Source organism: Balaenoptera borealis (genome assembly GCF_965194805.1).
Source record: "Balaenoptera borealis genome assembly, chromosome: 8".
Classification (NCBI taxonomy): domain Eukaryota; kingdom Metazoa; phylum Chordata; class Mammalia; order Artiodactyla; family Balaenopteridae; genus Balaenoptera; species Balaenoptera borealis.
Window position 1 is genome coordinate 59,064,827 of NC_138865.1, and position 19,153 is coordinate 59,083,979.

Consider the following 19,153-nt stretch of genomic DNA (forward strand, 5'->3'; position numbering starts at 1 on the left):
GGCAGTTAAGCCTACTTTCTAATACTTCCATTCTTTATCTGTTTCTTAAAAAAAAACTGTTTCAGTATGGACAGTGGACCTTCCCATTCTTATTTTTACTTACTTTAAGCTAATTCTGTTGTTTAAAAAGAAGGCAGTTTATTGCCCCTTTTACAATTTGAAGAGTGAATTTTATCTTGTTTCTGCAGTGTTGGCCTCTATAATTCCTCTCTGTGTTTTGAACATGAAGGTACCATTATTATTCAGTGTATGCCTAAAGAGAACTAGAAAATAAATGGACCTGTAATAATTACCCAGTAAAGCCAAGTGTATCATTTTGACTAAGAAATTGCAAAGGCTTCGTTTCTGAAAAATTACATAATCACCTATATTGTTGAATTTCTCTGTACAAACACCCCTGATTTATATGCCCTTTATGAAAAGAGGCTCATGTGAATTCGCCTGGGTTTAATGAGAATTCTGAAATAGTTGTAGTAGTTGCAATAGTCTTGGTTGATCTTCTCCAGAAATGACATAACTAGAATGACACTCATTCTGCTTCCCAAACTCTGGTCATATTTAATTGTTTTTAAATGATGTATAGTATATGCTTTGTTACTTATACTGTGGAGACTTTAGGAACTCATTTACCCACGTTAATTTAATTCAAAATTTATATTGAAGCACAAGTAAAGCATAAGAGTGTCAATAGAAACTTACCAGTTTCTTTTTCTAAGAGCTAATTTTAAATTAAAAATTTGGAATGGAAACTTATTACATCATCTATAAAGTGAGGGATGTTATAGAGGTTCTTTTCACCTCTAACAATCTATATGTCTGTGATTAACTTGCAGCAGGCCAAAACCTATATTTGTGTATTACCTTTTTTTAAAACATAAATTTATTTATTTAATTTATTTATTTGTTGCTGCACATGGGCTTTCTCTAGTTGTGCTATGCGGGCTTCTCACTGTGGTGGCTTCTCTTGTTGCTATGGGCTCTAGGTGCACGGGCTTCAGTAGTTGTGGCGCACTGGATTAGTTGCTCCACCGCATGTGGGATTTTCCCACACCAGGGCTCGAACCTGTGTGCCCTGCATTGGCAGGTGGATTTCTTAACCACTGCGCCACCATGGAAGACCCTGTGTATTACCTTTTAAAATCAGATAGCTCTTAAGTGGAGTCAAATATTATTTTTGGCATTTTTAAGGTAACTTAGCTGAAATGAACTTCCTTTGTCTATTTTTTAAATGGTTTAAAAAGCTTTTTTTTAATATATATATATATAGCAGCATTAGTTGCTGTGGTTTTGTTAGTAAAAGTTTCTTTCCTTTCTTTTTTTTTTTCTTTTTGAGAAAGATATAAGGAAATGGTACACTGAGTCATCAAAGTTCTGATAGGTTAGTGACAGCCAGTTAGTCACAAATTGTAGCTTACGGCTACAAGTACGCCTGTCATTTTTTTGTAGACTATGATGTCTACTGTAGTTACAGTAGCATATGTATTCTTTACATGCCAGTGTGCTGAAAACATATATTTAATTTTATTGGATGCCTTTACCAGAGCTTAGGTAATTTTTTAAATGGTAAAACAGTGATAACTAGTTTCTTATATTAGTAGCACCATGAAGATTTTTTCTCATGTCAAAAAAAAGTTCTTAATTAAAAATGCAAATTGTATATATATATTTTATGTGTGATAAAGTCTTGGGGTTTTTTTCTTTTAATAAAATTTTCTCCTTTTATGAGAAGAAATATGAAAATATTTCTTAAACTGAAATATTTATAGGTGAAATTATATGATGCCTGGGATTTGCTTCAAAGTAATGCAGGGGGAGGGAGTATAGATCGGGTAAATATGAAATAATTGAATAGATGAAGAAGCTGAGTGATGAGTACTGAAGAAGAATCCATTATTATTCTGTCTACCTGTGTATATATTTAAAGTTTTTGATAATAGAAATCTAAACTTCATGGCTCATGTGATTTTTGGAACATTTTACTATACATTTATAAACCTCTGTAAAAATCAGCATTACTCTAGGTGTTGGAAAAAGGGCACATCTCTCCTTACCAACTGGAGTTCCGTCCTGAATTCCGTATTCCAACTAGCTATATGGTACAGTCTCATGGTCACCCAAGATGATGACTTTCTAAATTAGTTATTTATTGAATTGGGTTAATTCTGTTGAAATATCTATTATTGCATTAGCTCTATCTGTACTCTTATTTCAAGTCTCATATCTGTCTTTTGGCAGTATTAAATATTTGTGGTATGAATGAATGAATGAAGCCCTGAATACTTCTCCTATCATAGCACTTTTTATAATTCCTTTTTAACTTGTCTGTATCCCCTGTCTAGATTTCAATTTTTATAGAGGCTGAAGCCAAATCTAGGTCACAAGTTTTCCATAAAAGATGTTAAATCAGTGATAGATTATACTTACCAGCATACTCAAGGGTTGTTTTTCACATTTGCACCAGGTTTTCTCTATGTTTTCAGTCGGTCAAAAGACAAACCCCTGAATTGTATACATTTAAGAATGAAATGCTGAGGTTAAAAAAGACCTTGATGTGAACCAAGGGACCGAGGGAAACGTGATGCTTAGTTGTTCAGAAGTTCAAAATTTATTTAGTGGTCAGAATAATTCCGATGATACTGTTAATGAAGCCTTGGGTTAGCTTCAGTGGAGATTCAAATATAGCTTCAGATATTTCAAAGCTCCAACGTAGCTGGGTCTTTGACCCTCAGTATGTATTTTGTAAAAGAGCAAAAAGTACAAAAATCATAAAATGTTGGAAAATGAGATCTCTTACTAGGTTGATGTGAACCTTGTAGCTTAAGAAAGTCGTAAAGCTTGGGCTTTCCTCTCTTTCTTTGCAGATATGTCTTCTCCGACTACTATGAAGAAGCCTGAAAAGCCATTGTTCAGCTCTACATCTCCACAAGATTCCTCCCCAAGATTGAGCACTTTCCCCCAGCACCACCATCCCGGAATACCTGGAGTTGCACACAGTGGTAAGGAGTTTCAAGCGTAGAAGAGAAACCTCCCTCTTGTTTGCAGAGCCTAAACCCTCAAGGATGGATCACGACTCTGTCCTTATAGCTAAGGTGACCTATTTTCTCAACCAAAGAGGGAGAGTCGTAATCTGATCCAAAAAATTTTTATTAATATACGAGGAAAGATTTTAAAGCCATACAATTAAATAGCATCTGCATAATGTATTTTTAAATTGCCTGTATTGGAAAGATTACAGTCACAAAAAATAAGAAAATATATAGTTATCTTAACAGTAGCTTCCAGGTTGGTCCTAATTTTATATATTTTACTAAGAGAAAGATGGAGTTTCAAGTATGCTGCTGAGTTTGAGTATTTCCAGTAGCATTGATATATAGACACTATTTCCATAGATACTATTTTCTCTACAGAAATCAATATTTTAACTACTTATCTGGGAGTAAAATTAATCAGAAAAATAAAAGAAGTACTTTTCTTTGACAATTATTTCATATACATGAATCCTTCCTGTGGGCTAGTACACTTGATATTATGTTTAATATCATAACTTAAATAGGAAAAATAATCCAATATTTCACATTTATACTTTGAGGAACAATTAATGTTAAATCCTCTTTAAAAATTAAAAATGAGATATAATTCATAAGCAATACTCCATACTTTTTACCTATTGCTCTTAAACCCTAGAGAGGAGTAGTCTGAATTTTAGGTGGAGAAAGTTTATTATATAAAAAAAAATATGTTTATAGTGATACTCTTATTGCTTTAAATTTATGGTGAGACAACTCTTTATTCTTCAAAAAAACTGAATCTAGTTTTTAAACCTTTATTCAAGGGATATAACATCTGTTTATAATAAAGTTCTTAGCTTTGGTCTATAGATATATATTGATATGTATTGTCCCTATACTTAAAAATGCATGGCCTTCAGTGCTATCATTAAGACAATTATAAAATTAAGAGAAGAATATACAAGTCAGCTGTGGTATATAAAATTTTTTACATTTATTTATTGTACTGCTAAGATAGATGAAAAAAATCAGTAACTATTTCATACATTTGTAACGTTGAGTATTTGGGCAAAATTAACTTAGAAGTCAAATCACCCATTTATTATGATATCTGATTAAAGTATTTATATTTCTAATATTTGGAAAAAATTCAACAGTACATTTTTACATAATAAACCATGAGAGATCTAGATAAGCCTTCCACCTTTGTCCTTTACCATATATATGTTCAATATGTAATATATTAGGGCCTGTGGCAGGCACCTTATCATGAGAAACAGTTTCTCTCCTTAAAGAGCTCATGGCATAGTGGGGAGAGAGAGGGACCATATCATCAGCCAGGCATCGAATATGAACAGGATTACATTCTTGGAGGAGGATTAGATGCCTGGAAGAGGTGTGTTCTCAACTGAAGTTTGAAGAGTGAGTTCACCACAAGAAGGAACAAGCCAGGGGGACGGTCATTTCAGGCAGAGCGGACAGCGTGTATCAATGCAGTAGAGGTCATTGCAGCAAGGAACTGCCATATGTTGAAGGATCCGCAAATGTTGAAATGTGCCCTGAATAGGAGAGAGTGGCCAGAGATGAGGCCAAAGAAGTGCAGCAAGACTGGGTCTTAAAGCACTTGAGGTCTGTACAAACCTGTGAAGTTGTTGGGATTTTATTATTGAAGCAGTAGGGAGCCATTGAAAGATTCTTAGCAGAGAAGTTCTATGATTTAAATGATATTTTTTTAAAAAAATTATTAACTTGAGACTATACAGGATATATTGGAAGGAGCAAGACTGGGGGAAAGAAGGCAATTAGGAAGACTTTGTAATATCTAGGCAAGGAATACATAAATGTACATGTATGCATGCATGTATGTATGAATTCTTTCATAATGAAGGGAAACATTTTTTGCCTTGTAGTTTGCTTTTCTTTCTTTAAAGGACTAGAATGACTTTTATTGATAAAGTATCCATTTTTACTTTCATTGGGAATTCTGCATTCTATCTAGTTTGTATCAGGCCAGCCAGAGCTTATTTGAGTATAAGTACTTGGGAGCCCAGAGATTTGAGCTCTGATTTGCTATGTACCAGTTCAGATCAAAAGAGATCTCTTCCAAAACTGCTGATGCCAAATGATCTTAAAGCCCAGAGGACCCATGATGGAGCTATGTATATATCCTCCAAGGGTTTGTGTACAGATATAAGTAAAGACCGTGGTTAAATTGAGCTGAGATTAAGAGCACTTCAACACTAAGTCAAAAGATGTGCAATTTAATTTAGGCGTTGGCATTTTCTTAAATTATACATTCAAGTATGTATACTTCTTAAATAAAGTAGAATTTCAGCAAGGAGTTTTGTTTTAAGAAATATGTAATTGTTCTCTGAAATGCATCCCTTTGATGGAGGGTGCTCAAACTTCAGTGTGTGCAAAGATTACGTGGGGCACTTGTTTAAAATGCACTTTCTGGTGCCTCACCCCTGGAGGTCCTCATCTAGTAGGTCTGTGGTTAGGCCTAGGAATCTGTACTGTAGCAACAATCCAGAGGATTCTGAGTTCCCTGGACATTCAGGGAGCAGAGTTGTGACCATAAAACTGAGTTTATGATTCTTCTATGATGTACATTTTAAATTTCTTGTATCTTCTGAAAAAGCTTTCTTTGGGGAAGATAAGGAATATCCCTTAAGGGTAATTTTTTTTGTACGTAATTACAAAGCTGGAGATAAGTCATTCCAGATGATTTTCATTTATAGGTCATGGAAGGAATTTATTTTTCATATTGTTTGCTACATTGTCTCATAAAACACTAAACATTTATCATATAAATTTCCTATGATCTGGATCAAAATAGTAAATAGAAATAGACAGTTAATCTTCACTTCTATATATACTGGTTGATACTCTTAAATTGTACTTATGTAAAGTACAAATTCAACATTATGGAGATAATGATTGTGCAATTGTATTCTTTCCCCATTTTTAAACTTAAGCATTTTATTTTAAAAACTAAATAGTAAATTATGATCACACTAATTTTGAAAAATTACAGTAAAATTAAACATTATGTACATCACATATGTTTTGTACATTATTTCTCTTTATAAAATATGTGATTTATGGGTAAGTTAATATGCCTATATGAAAGTTTAAATTTGCATTTCTGAGGGTTTTGTTCTCGGTCTTATCTCAATAATGTCTTTTGAGCTACATGTAGTAAAAGTTAGAGTAGGAAGAAAATAGAACTCTTTTGGTTTTAAAAGGAACCTTTACATTAAAAAAAAGAGTTCCCAGGTTTATGTTCAAATATTCCAATGCATTTATACAATGATCAGGTAATTATTCAGGACATTACTAATTATTGGCTTCCCTTCTAAATAATGCAAAATATTTACTTAAAATTGGAGTACACTTCTGTTTTGAATTTTGGTAAAAAATGTGTGGGTCCCCTGCCCTCTACTTAATGCTGTGACTTGGTCTGTACTTAGGAGACAAAGACTTTTTAATCAAAGAATGTGTTCTGATGGGAAATAACTTTGCTTAAAGAAATATTTTATGAATTATTGGCTTCACCTATAAAAGAGAACCTTCTTGTTTTTAAACCATTCATAGATCTAGAAAGCAAGATTGTTCGTTCCCTAGACTGGAGGTGATATCTGTGTGGGCTTAGCAGTCCTGGCATGGAGGATAATGGTAAAAGACTAGCTTATTTTAAGAGAGTTTGGTTAAATCAGAGGGAGGAAATGAAGAGCCTTCGGTTGTATAGTTTCCCAGGATTCTGCAAGATTGGGACGGAGCAGTATGGCCAACAGCTAATAAGTCCTCTTTCCTTTCCTGTCTCCTGCAGTCATCTCAACTCGGACTCCACCTCCACCCTCACCGTTGCCATTTCCAACACAAGCTATTCTCCCTCCAGCCCCATCGAGCTACTTCTCTCATCCAACAATCAGATATCCTCCCCACCTGAATCCTCAGGATACTCTGAAGAACTATGTACCTTCGTATGACCCATCAAGTCCGCAAACCAGCCAGGTAAAAATGAGAGAGAACATAGAATTAAAGCACAGGTCTAACGGTAAGCCCTGAAGCTTACTTAGACAGTGTGTCTGGCAGAACAGCAAGCTTTTGAAATCCATCTTCAGGAAGTTTCTTGGTGACTCACTAAGTTTTTATTGAAAGGTGGCTGAATGACAGGTAGGAAGTGTGTTGCCCCAAAAGAAGGGGCACATTTGTGAAGATGTTCTTGGTTTGATGTTTTGGGATTTTCATTGAGTGAAGAGAAAGTTAATGCAGAAGGTCCACTGACAAAAATGTTCTGAGCTGGAGTTCACACCTCTAAAATACCTGGTTTGACACAGAGACAAAGTGCTTATTTCAGGCAGAAGCGAAGTATGAGCTAAAATAAACACACACAAAAGACCTTACAGTTGTATTTATAGACCAACTATTAGGTATTAAAATAAGCTTTGGTAATGTAAACATTTTCAGTGTTTGATGACTACTTGAATATTCTTTGCTCAGACATGACTATGTTTCATAATGAGTGACATTACCAGAAGTCTTTTTTTTTTTATTTAAATTTTTATAATGGTAAACACTGTGCAGTGGCTTTAAGGATTCTTTGTATAAGTGTAGTGACTCATGTGCCTTCCTCATTCCCTAAACATGTGGTTTCTCCTATGGAGAGGTCACTTCATGGGGATTTGGTATAAGAGGATTTTCCACAATCAAGTAGACAGTCTGCCAAAGCTGGGTCTATCAATCATCATAATATCCAAAATCTGTAATGTAATTTCGATCTTATGGTCTGGTATTTGGCTCTGCTATTTTACCTCCAAGACTCCTGTCCACTTCTTATCACATTTTTTAACGCTCTGTGGGATTTTCGTAAGTGTTCTGTCATTAATGCTGTTCATTTACTAAAATGCCAGTAAACAGTATGTGCATATTAATTTAGAATTAACAAAGAAAGATCTGAAAAAAAAATCCCTTTGGTCTTAATTTAATTGTTAACATGGAGCAAAATGGTCCCTTCTGATTTTTGTGTGTGTGTGTGAGTAACAACATATCCAGCGCTATTTGGGTTACTTAAAATTAAGTTACCTGTACTTTTAGCTCCATTGACTAGTAATACTAAACTAAGTATACTGTTCTTGAATTTTGAATTTAAAGTTAAATGATTTGTATTTTAGAAGAAAATGTTCAAATGGTGTAGCACTTTTAATGACTGTAATAATAATTACTAAGTAAAACAGTAGGATCTTGGTATATCAATTTAGAAGTAAAATTTGCTGTCAGAGCATGGATTCAAAAGTCTCAGTTCCATAGAGCATTTTGCTAGACTCAGCTGGGAACAGTGCACACAAGGTCTGATTTTAATTTGTGTAGAATTTCCATGAATAACAAAGTCTAATTAAGACATCCATTAAAAGTCCTTAACGTTAATTCAGTGTGGAAAATCTTAGAGTTCCATTGGATTTTTTTTTTTTTAACTGATGTCTTAATTAGGCACTGTTAGGGGAAAAATTATGCAAATTAAAATCAGGGCCTTAGTGTTCTGCATTTCTTTAATTATTCAGTGCTTGTTTTACGTATATTTCAATTTCTTTATAAGTTAAGAGGGCATGTTAGGTGATAATCTGCCTATATTGTTCTCAGTTTTTCTTCATATTTTCAAGGTAAAGACCCAGCTTCTGAGAAGCATCTTACTCTCATCTCAGTTAAAAAAAAAAAATTCCCTCTCAGGATTTTGTATAATAGGAGCAATGTACTATAAGTAGGATAATCCTTTCCTAATGCTGTTCATCTTCAGATAAGATGTCTCTCTTTTCATACCTACAATATGAAAGTTCATCTATTAACAACCTTAAAAGAGAAGCCTTATAGTGTAGCTTCATCTGTTTGAACCAACAGAAAACTGAAAAGAAATAACCCTTCCATTCTTCTGACCCTGAGTTTCAGGAAAGTTGTCTATATTGGCTTGGGAATTCTTTCTTTGTCACTTTCACTTTTTTTAAATGAGAGAAACATCTGTTTGTTGGTTTATGTCAACTCAATTCCAGTAGACAAAGCTTGCAGGGTGGGCAAGGTAATATATTTGGTGGCAGCATTTTCTTGACAATATTGTTATTTTTCTCTTCCACGCTCTCAGGTAGGTACTGTCAAACTGTTTTGGTGAACACAATATACAGAAAGGCTTTTTACCATCGAATGTACTACCAGTGATAAAACATGATCACTCTTTTTTTCTTGGGGGAGATATATAAAGCAGTCTTTTGCAGTGGTCGCATAACCAAAAGTTGATGATCTTCTTTAGAAACAAATTGCTTTTTCCCTTTGAAAGGAAAAGTGGGTCTTTATTATAAACTGCAGAGTTGTTTTTGCAGGAACATTATATCTGCTTTGATGTTTAGCTTCAACTCAAAACCAGGTTATTTGCACTTCAAAATAGGGCTCTTGATATTCACCTTTTTAGCTCTAAAAATCAGGAAAAAATGAGTACTTGTTGACCTGTTGTCAACTGTTCCTTTCCAGTATCCTCCAGGGCTGCACTGATTTTGACTGTTAAGTCGAGCAACTGAGATGCTTTGTCCTCCCCACAGCAGTTTGGAGATTAATTGCATTGCTGCTACACCGATTAGAGTGAGACAGTCATGCTATTTAATGGAATATTTTAAATAAAATTAGTCTAAGATATAACTCTCTCCTAGGTCTCCATAGGGGGAAAAAATCTGGTCAGTTTTCCTGACTTAAATACCTAATTTACTCATGATGAATATTCAGGATATTCAAAAGTTCGTTTTCTTTATAGAATAAATAATGTGGCCTCTGAGGCACCCAACTAAGACTTACTTCATGTCTCTAAGTTCTAATAGTTAAGTGTTCTTAGCTGTTTATCTTTTTCTTTAAAGAAATGTCTACCTGTAATTTATGTGCAGGCACTTAGATAAATATTCTGTTTTATTGCTTTTTTGACTTTAAAAGTGGTACAGATTATAAAGACTAAATATTTGTGGAGAACACCCTCATAGCAAATTGTTATGTACGTTATGTACTGGTGAATTCCAACATGAGCATAATTAAAAATAGCATTCTCTGTCTAGAAAAATACATTCCAGTATTTCTTCAAACAGTGTACCCTTAGAATTTTGTCTCCCACTATGGACACTATTTTTGTACTGGGGCTAAAACTCAGATAATAATATCTTTTCTATCACTGCCTAGCGGATTTTCTCTTTAATTCTCACAAATGTCAACAATCAATGTTTTGTGTAACTCTCCATGCCCAGCAATGGAAGAGTAACTCAAAAAGCAGAGTATATTTGATTGCCCTCTGCTTCACTTCAGCACATTTTAATTTACGTTGGAAATCTTTTATTTGTAGGTGTAGGGTTGGACCTAGTTCAGCTTTTTATATCCTTGTGTGGACCCTGGAATTTTAAATGTTTAAAATATCATTCTACCTGCTTATATTAGTAAATCGTCACAAGTCGAGTGGAGATTCTAGAATCGAAATTGCCTGATGTGTGTTTCTGAGTGCACCTGTGTGTGAGCAAGGGCTAGCATTTTTGTATGCCAAAGAATAGGCCTTGACTATAAATGATGGGAATTGTTGAGTTTGATGCCTTTGGGCTCCTAGAAATTCTTGTCTTCCTTGTCTCAGTGATATCATCATTTAGGTAAACTTTGTGTTCTGAAAGCCAAAAGTGACCATGAAGAGCAGATAAGAAGGTAGCACTGATTTTAATTCTCACTAGCTCAGTAAGGACTTCTATTTTAGCCTCGGGCTCAGCATTGAAGTCTCCACTTGAGTTTTCTGTCCAACTCAGTGGAAGGATCAGTTCTACCTGGCTTTCGGGGTGTTGTAAAGATGACTAAACCTATATAAAATGCTTTGAAGCTGAAGACTTTCTTTTAAATGCTGCTGCTTCTTATGACTACTAACCACTGACGAGCCTCTCTGACTCAGATCTGAGAGAGCTTGTGTGGCGGTTGCACACAGCACGTGGGGTCCACTCAGCTGAGTGTGCTGAGTGGAGTTGTTGGACGAGACGACTGCCTTTTGGAGTGTTTCACCCGGCATTCTGTTTTTGTTTTGTAGCCTAACAGCAGTGGTCAAGTAGTAGGGAAAGTGCCTGGCCATTTCACTCCTGTCTTGGCACCCTCTCCCCATCCCAGTGCAGTGCGACCTGTGACCCTGACCATGACAGATACTAAACCCATCACTACATCCACTGAAGGTGAGGCAGCTTCACCTACAGCAACCAGTAAGTATTTCTGTAGGAAATGAGAAATGTCCATCAAAGGCGCCATTGGATATCTGATCCAAGGTGGAAAACACGGCAACTTTTCCAGCTACCCGACCAGATGGAGATTTCTCATTTATGTGGAACTAGCAGGCATGAATGTGACCTGGCTCTCACAAGCTCTCTCTTATCAAATTTCACTCAGTGCATCCTATTTGAAAAGGGAGAAGCTTATTTGTTTGAGTAAATAGCTATAACAAAAATAATAAGTCATGCCTGCTTGTTCAAGGTATACATTGAAAATGCACTGAATAACATAACAGTGTGCAAGGTTTTTATATCACCCGAAGAGAGATTAGATAATCGTTAGTTATTGGAGCATTCCTATAGAAATTAAGCCCCTTCATGAGGCAGGCTGAATCAGTACCTCTGTAAGATAATTGCATGTTTACATCACTGCAGGTTATGTCATTGTGAGAAACAGTCACACAATGTTGGGTGGAGAAAACATTTCAGAGTTTAGTATTAGGCACATGTAAGCTACCTGCACTTTCATTGTCTTCAACTTTTAAAAAATTTTTTTGATTATATAGCTTATTATGGTGCATCAGGTATTATGATTTTTAGCATGGCCATAACATTTTAAATGTCAGAGATTTAGCCAGTGAATTTACATAGCACATACCAATAACCCAAATGATTCCTTTGCTTCTTTGTATAGAGTACTCATAAGTACACAAGGAGTTATTACACAGTTTTTCAATTGGCTTCATCCAAACTGCCAGCTTTTTAGAACTGGAGCTGGTGTGTACAGATTGGTAAAGTGGAATGATAAAATTCCAGTCAGGAGGAATTAGCATGCTTCTCGTCAATTATACATATATCTTAAATCCAGAGCTTCTGTTTTCATTTTTAGAACAAGAAAATCCCTATGCTCTGGAAATTCCTGTGTGAAATTACAGAGATTTAGAAGTACCACTGGTTCTTTCTTTCTTGGCCATTGGAAAGTGCTCTTTTTTTGTGGCCTCTGAAAGACTAGGAAGGAACCCTACAAGAAAAACGGACAATACTTGGAGTGTACAGTGAACTCAGCATTTCTTTCTCAAAATTCATGAGGCCCCATCAAATAATACAACCATACAAGCTTGTAATTCCCATCAGTAATCATTAATTCTCAGTAACTGGTCTGTTGATAGAGGGTCCTACACTAGTGAACACTTCCCTGAATGCACAGATGGCTGAGACCCAGTCAAGGAAGACTAAGAATCCTTTGTGCTACAGGTTAGCTATGTACATTACAGTCACTAAAATATTACATCCAAATTTTAAAAGTGGATGCCTTGGGCATCTTTGAGCAAACAAAGTCAACAATTTAAATAAAAGCAAATAGAAAACAAAGATTTTTAAGTAGTTGAAAGTTCCAGAAACTTCTGGTACCTACTCTTATAGTGACATTAATAGATTAGATTCAAGGGAAGATCAGACCGAAACGATCACAGCTTACCTATGGGAGTACTGTCAGCCTGTTTGTTAATGAATTGTTCTTATACACACATACAGGTTGATCAAAAAGAGATCTTCTTTGACTTATAAAATCACAAAATATTCAAAGGAATGTTTTGGTTGTATAAAGATGGCTGCATCAGTCCATTTTCCACTCCTGCACAAAAGCGATATAGGGAGTCATTTTTCTTTCCTATAAACAAAGTTGTCGCTGCACCTTCCCAGGCACCACTGATGAGAAATTAGCCATTGAATTCATAAATCAGAAAAATTAAGGAAAACACAGAGGCCAAGGAAACCTCTTTCTCGTGGTTGAAAAGAAAGAATAGCACAGACTTGGCGCCCACTCTCTAAGGGTGAGGCTCTTCTTCAGTGGTGTGCGTTGAATTCCAGAGGTCTGGAGATTGAATAGGGGCCAGTGGCTGCTTAGGGCTGCTCTTGCGTGAGCCCTTCATTCAGGAATAACTAAAAGGTGAATTGTGAGCATCTTCACTGTTTCAAAAAGTTGACCTAAAAAAGCCTCAATGGGCCAAATGAACATGGCAGAATTAATGTATTCGTTTTAAAAACGCCTTTTAAGAATTAATGTCTAGATTCCTCATTAATCTGATGGTTTTAGACCAAATATTACAGCTTTCTTCAGACCTATAAATGTAACATAAATGATGAAAATTTAGTTTTTCTGTTTATTCTGACATGGAACAATGAGATTGCTTAATGCTGGGAAGATACATTAGTCCTTTCCTTTGTGAAAAGGAACAAACATCTTCAGGACTAGGGAGATGTTTTCTTTGAAAAATTCGCTCTGCACCAAAAAGTACCTGTACAAAAAGTACTTGCAAGGTGAGACCGTAATAATTTAAGGAGTGTTCACCATATGTCAACTCCCTCTCTGGACCAATCACAAAAAATTGACTTTTTGTGCTTATGGAAAAGAAATGATTTTTTTCAGAAACATTTCTATCAAACTTAAGGTCATTTTCACATTAAATAAAATACTGAGCTAATTCATTCTATATGATATAATAAAATAGCCTTCTCCTTTATGTTAATAATATTAGATATTCTTTTTAGTAAGACTTTTCAGCAAGACATTTTTCATCCTATATCATCAAGCACATCTGCTTAAATCCCATCATTTAAAGCTTTCACTTTTTCCTGACAGACTTTCAGTCTGCTTTTACATTTAGAATCACAGACCATCATTGATTATCCCATTATTAGACAACCAATATCTGGTAAGAAGGTACATCTAGGAAAGGGACCCTTCTATTTAGCCAGTCCTTGGTACTCCTGCAAGACTGTAACCAGAGCATGTGTGAGATGCCCACACCAAAGGATGGGATATGGTTACTGGATAGATTTTTGGGGAGGGGGATAAACCAGTCGACTTGAGGTCAACTGTCATTTATATCAGTGGTATTCACTCACACGAAAGAGAAGAGAAATAAAGACATTGTGTTTTGTTTTGTTTTTTTTTTTTTTGGTTGCAAGTCCCACTTCTCTGGGTTTCTTTTGCGTGGACAGGTTGTTCATTTGATAGTTCGCAATTTTTATCTTTGTTTTTGTTCTTCCTTAATCAGCCTACACAGCCTCAGGCACATCTCAAGCCAATCGATATGTGGGACTAAGCCCAAGAGACCCATCCTTCCTACATCAGCAACAGGTGGGCAAGTTTCACCCAGGTGTGATGGTGTAGCCACGCTTTTGCATTGGTGCTTTTTCTCCATGCTGCCTCTCAGATCTTGACTCAGAACGGGGCTCACGGGGCTTCTGAGAAAGAAATTGATCATTTCATTTTCCAAAATATCTTCTCATTTATCCATTGTTTCTCGCCTCTCTAAACAGGGTGTCTCAAATTGGCTCAAGACCTTTTCCTTCTCTGTAGCATATTTCATAACATCCATGAATAAACAGTGTTTCAGCCAGAGTATTTTTCTGTCTTACTGGCTATTGAGAGCTTACCAGCCTATACCTTCCAAAGACAAAAATTGTCCATTGATTTAAAAGCCAATTAAAGTAGGAGCACTACACAATTCACAATTTGTGTTTTTTTGAGCTCTTTCGTATTTTCCAGATGTTTTACTCCTCATTTTGGTATTTTAGTCCAAGAAGATGAGTTGTGAAGCTAAAATCTCAGGCGACGCATCCTTCCTATTTTAATAGGTTTAAATTGGTTTACTGATTTCAGATGTGATAAAACACTTTTTTTTGGTTCTGCTTTCTTACATCATTTATGTTTCAAGTAGCGTTTTAAATTTCACATCTCATTAATGCTGTAAATTTAATGCAAATGAAGTGTTTACCCAAACTGTGAAAATATACAGCCAGGATTAATGGTAGCTTATAAACAAATTAGCCATAGTCAAAAGCGTGGACCATACAAATACAGAAATCCCACGATTCTAGTTATGGGATGACAGAAATCATTCTAAACACTTCCAAATTTAAATATATTTTATAATGCATATGTTTGCTGCTCTCAAGTTTTGATAGCAGAGCACTTTGAAATTAACAGTGTGCAAAATATCGCATAGGGGAAAATGTCTTTAATGAATCAGAAAGAGCTGGTATTAGTGAGCTTGCTCTTCATTTATAATATAAGTTGTATGTGCAACTGAGTTTTTACAGATGTAGCGAACCTGCGCAGGTACTCATGCCAGTTTCTTTTGTTCTAGGCTTGTCCACCTAGTTTATGCTTATCATGCCTATCTGTGCCTCGTGTGGAACTTTCAAGTCCTGCCCAGTTGCAGGCCAAGGTGGCAGACTGCTTATTTTAAAGGTCACCACATGCAGAGTTCAGAGAAAATCGTAAAGATGATAGCTTATTCAAGATACTTGATGTTTTGCCAGGTTTAAAAAAAAGCAAAACAAAACAAAACAAGAGTGAGAGCTAACTAAAAACATCTGTACACAGTTATGAAAATACCAAATAATAATTAGCGGTTTTGCCAGCCATTGGCTTTTCAACATAATTTTCTGAAATGTTGCTTTTTTTCACCTCTAAAATTGCTATAATATGAAATGTACTATAATTACTGTAATGTGGTTCTATTTGACAAATGTATATGTTCCTTGTGTTTTTTAAAAACATATGCAGGATTCATAGGTTTAGAAACTTATTCTCTTACAAATCATTTCACATATTTTCAGAAATATTCTTGTCATGAGACTTGCATTCTTAATGACATGTCTCTAGTTTTCAGTTAACTTTTAATTCATAGAATCATGCCTCTGTTATTTAAACCTTTAGCCCAAACACATTTAGAATATTATAACCACTTTCATGTCTTTAGAAGCAATCTTCCCATCCTCCTGTCCTATCCTAAGGCAGCTTTAATTTTTTAATTTATAACTTATGACTGTCATTAGAGCCTCATGTAATTATGATCACAAAAATTGATTATATAAAAGTTATTTCTCCTTTCCCATGTCCAAGGATAAATCAAGAAAACTTAACGAGCACCAGGAAAATACTAGCCTTAACGTAGATAGGGTTCTGAGCACATTTTAATTGAAAAAAAAAAAAAAAATATATATATATATATATATATATATATGTATGTGTATATATATATGAGTTCCAGAACTACAAACTTTTTTCATCAAAGGCCACCACTTGTTATTTAAGTAGACAATGTCAAGTGAAGACCTCTTACAATATAAAGATGATTAGATGGGTCAAATATGGTGTACATTTATGGAATATATAATGTGTATTGATCTTTGAAAGAAAAATTATATAAGCTTCATAATGAAAAATACAATGTTCAGTTTTAAGTGCCATACAGACAGATAATTTGTCCTCTGTATAATGAAAGAATTAGTGCTACTTTTTGAATTGAAGAAGCCCAGTATGCCAATTCATAATAAGCTACAATTTGAGGCATGCAGAAAATGAGTGTATATGCGTATCATACTATACACGTATATTACTAAACTAAGGCTCTAGTTAAAAGCTTTCAATTACTTTAATCCTTTCAAATTTTAACAGAATCCTAGAGATGAAGTTTTATGTTTACTGTCCAGGAACAGAGGGACAGAAACAGTTTAAATGACTTCAGTAGAGTAAAGGTTATTCTTTCGTACAGCAGAAATGAGATTGATTTACTGTGTCCTTTCATTACTTTCCAAAGATTTAAAAGAGACCACTCGTCTAGCAGCAGGTTTTAAATGCATTTGGTTTAAAGTACTCAGTGATGAATGGAAAGAAAAATCAAGGGGTACATGAAATAAAGGTAATCAATCATTTTATATTAGCTAGGAGAAATTCAGAATTAGAAAGGCAATGGTTTTAGTCTGAGAGAGTTCTTTTAAACGTTCCCCTTAGCTTTTAATATACATGACCCCTTAAGAATAAATATTGTCACCAGGTACATTCTTCAGTTTATTGGTGACTGCTTTATAAAGATTTATCCTTTCAGGTTATGAAAAGTATTGATGTGCATCGTTGAGTGCTATTTTTTTCTTAGAAAAGAACTTTAATATAGCCTACATAAATTAGAGATAACAATAAATTTTAAATTGTTGAATAATTTTGACTATCTTATAAATAATCTTTCCACACAATGACACTAAAGCAGAGCTTTCAATATAATTATTCCTAACGCACAAGGACACTGACTTCTTAAATTAAGATGGCAAATATTAAAATTAACCCTGTACTCCACTGGTAAGAGTAATACATTCATTTTGGCAAATCTGAATACGAAAAGCATAAGCTTTTATAACCATTAACTTGGTATACATGCAGTTGTTATTAGTAATTATACATCACTGTGCTCCTTTTTATAATGGTTATTACTGATCAATACTGGTTGCTAACTGCCTTGAAATAGTAGTTTTTCTGACACAGGAATTCCACTACCATTATAAATGTGATATCTCATTTGAATCTGAAAAATAAAACCACATAATCTTGAAGAATATTTCAAAAAAGATTTCTTTAAAACAATGGATTATTTTCCATTAAAAACAGTCCTCTAATTAGTCATAATAATCAGCTCATGCCAGCTGATCAGAACTTTAAAGTTTCCCTTTATCTCTTAACTCAATCTTGAGGAGTGTTTTTCAAGGTCTGGAACTAGACTGTCTTTGAGATGATTGGCTTATTTAATGCATTCACTATTGGCATGGGGGAAATCTTAAAATCAGAACTTCAATTGGAACTTCATTCTTTAACTTTTCTATTGGACGATGGTGTGGTGGCTTGAAGAACTTGTGGGTTTTTGGCAAACCGAACTCTTTAGTCTCTGCTGAGAAATGTCTTTTTATGATTTGGAACTTTTTCAGAAGTGTCAAGGACCTCCTCTCTGGCTTAACTTCACAGAAGTTTAGTAAAATGTGGTGTTTCCTTTCCTCCTTATACTTCCTGAACACACTGTGCACATTCATTATGATAGGCAATGAAGAAACCACACTTCCTAAATTTCATCTCCCCAAGAATATGGGAATTATATAGCAGAGTATTGGGTATTGCTTAGAAAATGCAGAAATTATTGTATAATCCAGTCTAACAATTTTAGTATAAATGGCAAATATGAGACAGCTTACTTGAATTAGCACCAATTTCATATCTGATCAGCCTCATAATGAATTTGCTAAATTGCAGGCCTTCTTTCTTTGTAGTCATAGAAAGTTTGGTAATATAAAAAGGTCTAGTTAATTTGATCACCGTTATACTTGAGTGTAAGGCCATAATAAAAGTATAAATCCTTACTGTTATACATCAATACAACATATTTTAAAAACCCTTATTGAAAGTTGGAAGAAAAGTTTGTAGCTAAGAAGCTTCTTGTTTGGAAATAAAAGATTACTATTCGAAGTAATTCGATTACTATTCAAATCAATTACTATTGATTACTATTCAAATACTATTACTGTTTGAGTGTCGTGTAGGCAAGGATAATGATCCAATCTTAGGTGTTTCCCCTTGGGCAGATTTTTGAGGGAAACTAGATGGTCCCCATGCTTGTTTTTCTGAAACTCATTGAGTTGGGCTAAGGTACATATTAACCTTTGATATAGATTTGAGATTTGAGATGGAGCAAATGGGAGGTCACTTTTGCCTTCCCTGAGACAACAAAGTCAAGTCAGCTCTAGTTTATAAGATACAAGGCTTATTTTCATAATCTCAAAATTATAATCTCCTGACTCTATATGCTACTTATTATTAGAGCTAATGAATCAATGGGCTGATCAACTCAAGTCCCTGCATTACGTCTCACAGTTGCATGGATTTTACTGGTGCCCGGGCTTCCGCATGTTACATCTCTTGCATGACTGTATGATGCTCTTATTTCAATTTCAGTCACTGGGCTACTTTCTATGAAAATGTTTTCAACACTTTTCTTGATAAAAATTTGAAACTAGAATTTGAAAGGACTTTTCATGACACTAAAAATTTCTGTT

At 34.8% G+C, this 19,153-nt stretch overlaps 1 protein-coding gene across 12 annotated transcripts in view; it reads left to right on the forward strand.

Moving 5' to 3' along the window:
* NFIB (nuclear factor I B) overlaps positions 1-19,153 on the forward strand; it is a 235,700-nt gene that overhangs the window by 190,882 nt on the left and 25,665 nt on the right. For 6 of the 12 annotated variants that reach the window (XM_082401657.1, XM_082401659.1, XM_082401658.1 and 3 more), the window contains 4 exons: positions 2,862-2,996; positions 6,841-7,025; positions 11,095-11,260; positions 14,326-14,408. In XM_082401657.1, the coding sequence (XP_082257783.1) occupies positions 2,862-2,996; positions 6,841-7,025; positions 11,095-11,260; positions 14,326-14,408 (569 nt within the window). The remainder of the gene's footprint in view (positions 1-2,861; positions 2,997-6,840; positions 7,026-11,094; positions 11,261-14,325; positions 14,409-19,153) is intronic. The other 6 variants (XM_082401662.1, XM_082401661.1, XM_082401656.1 and 3 more) reach the window with 2 other exon arrangements.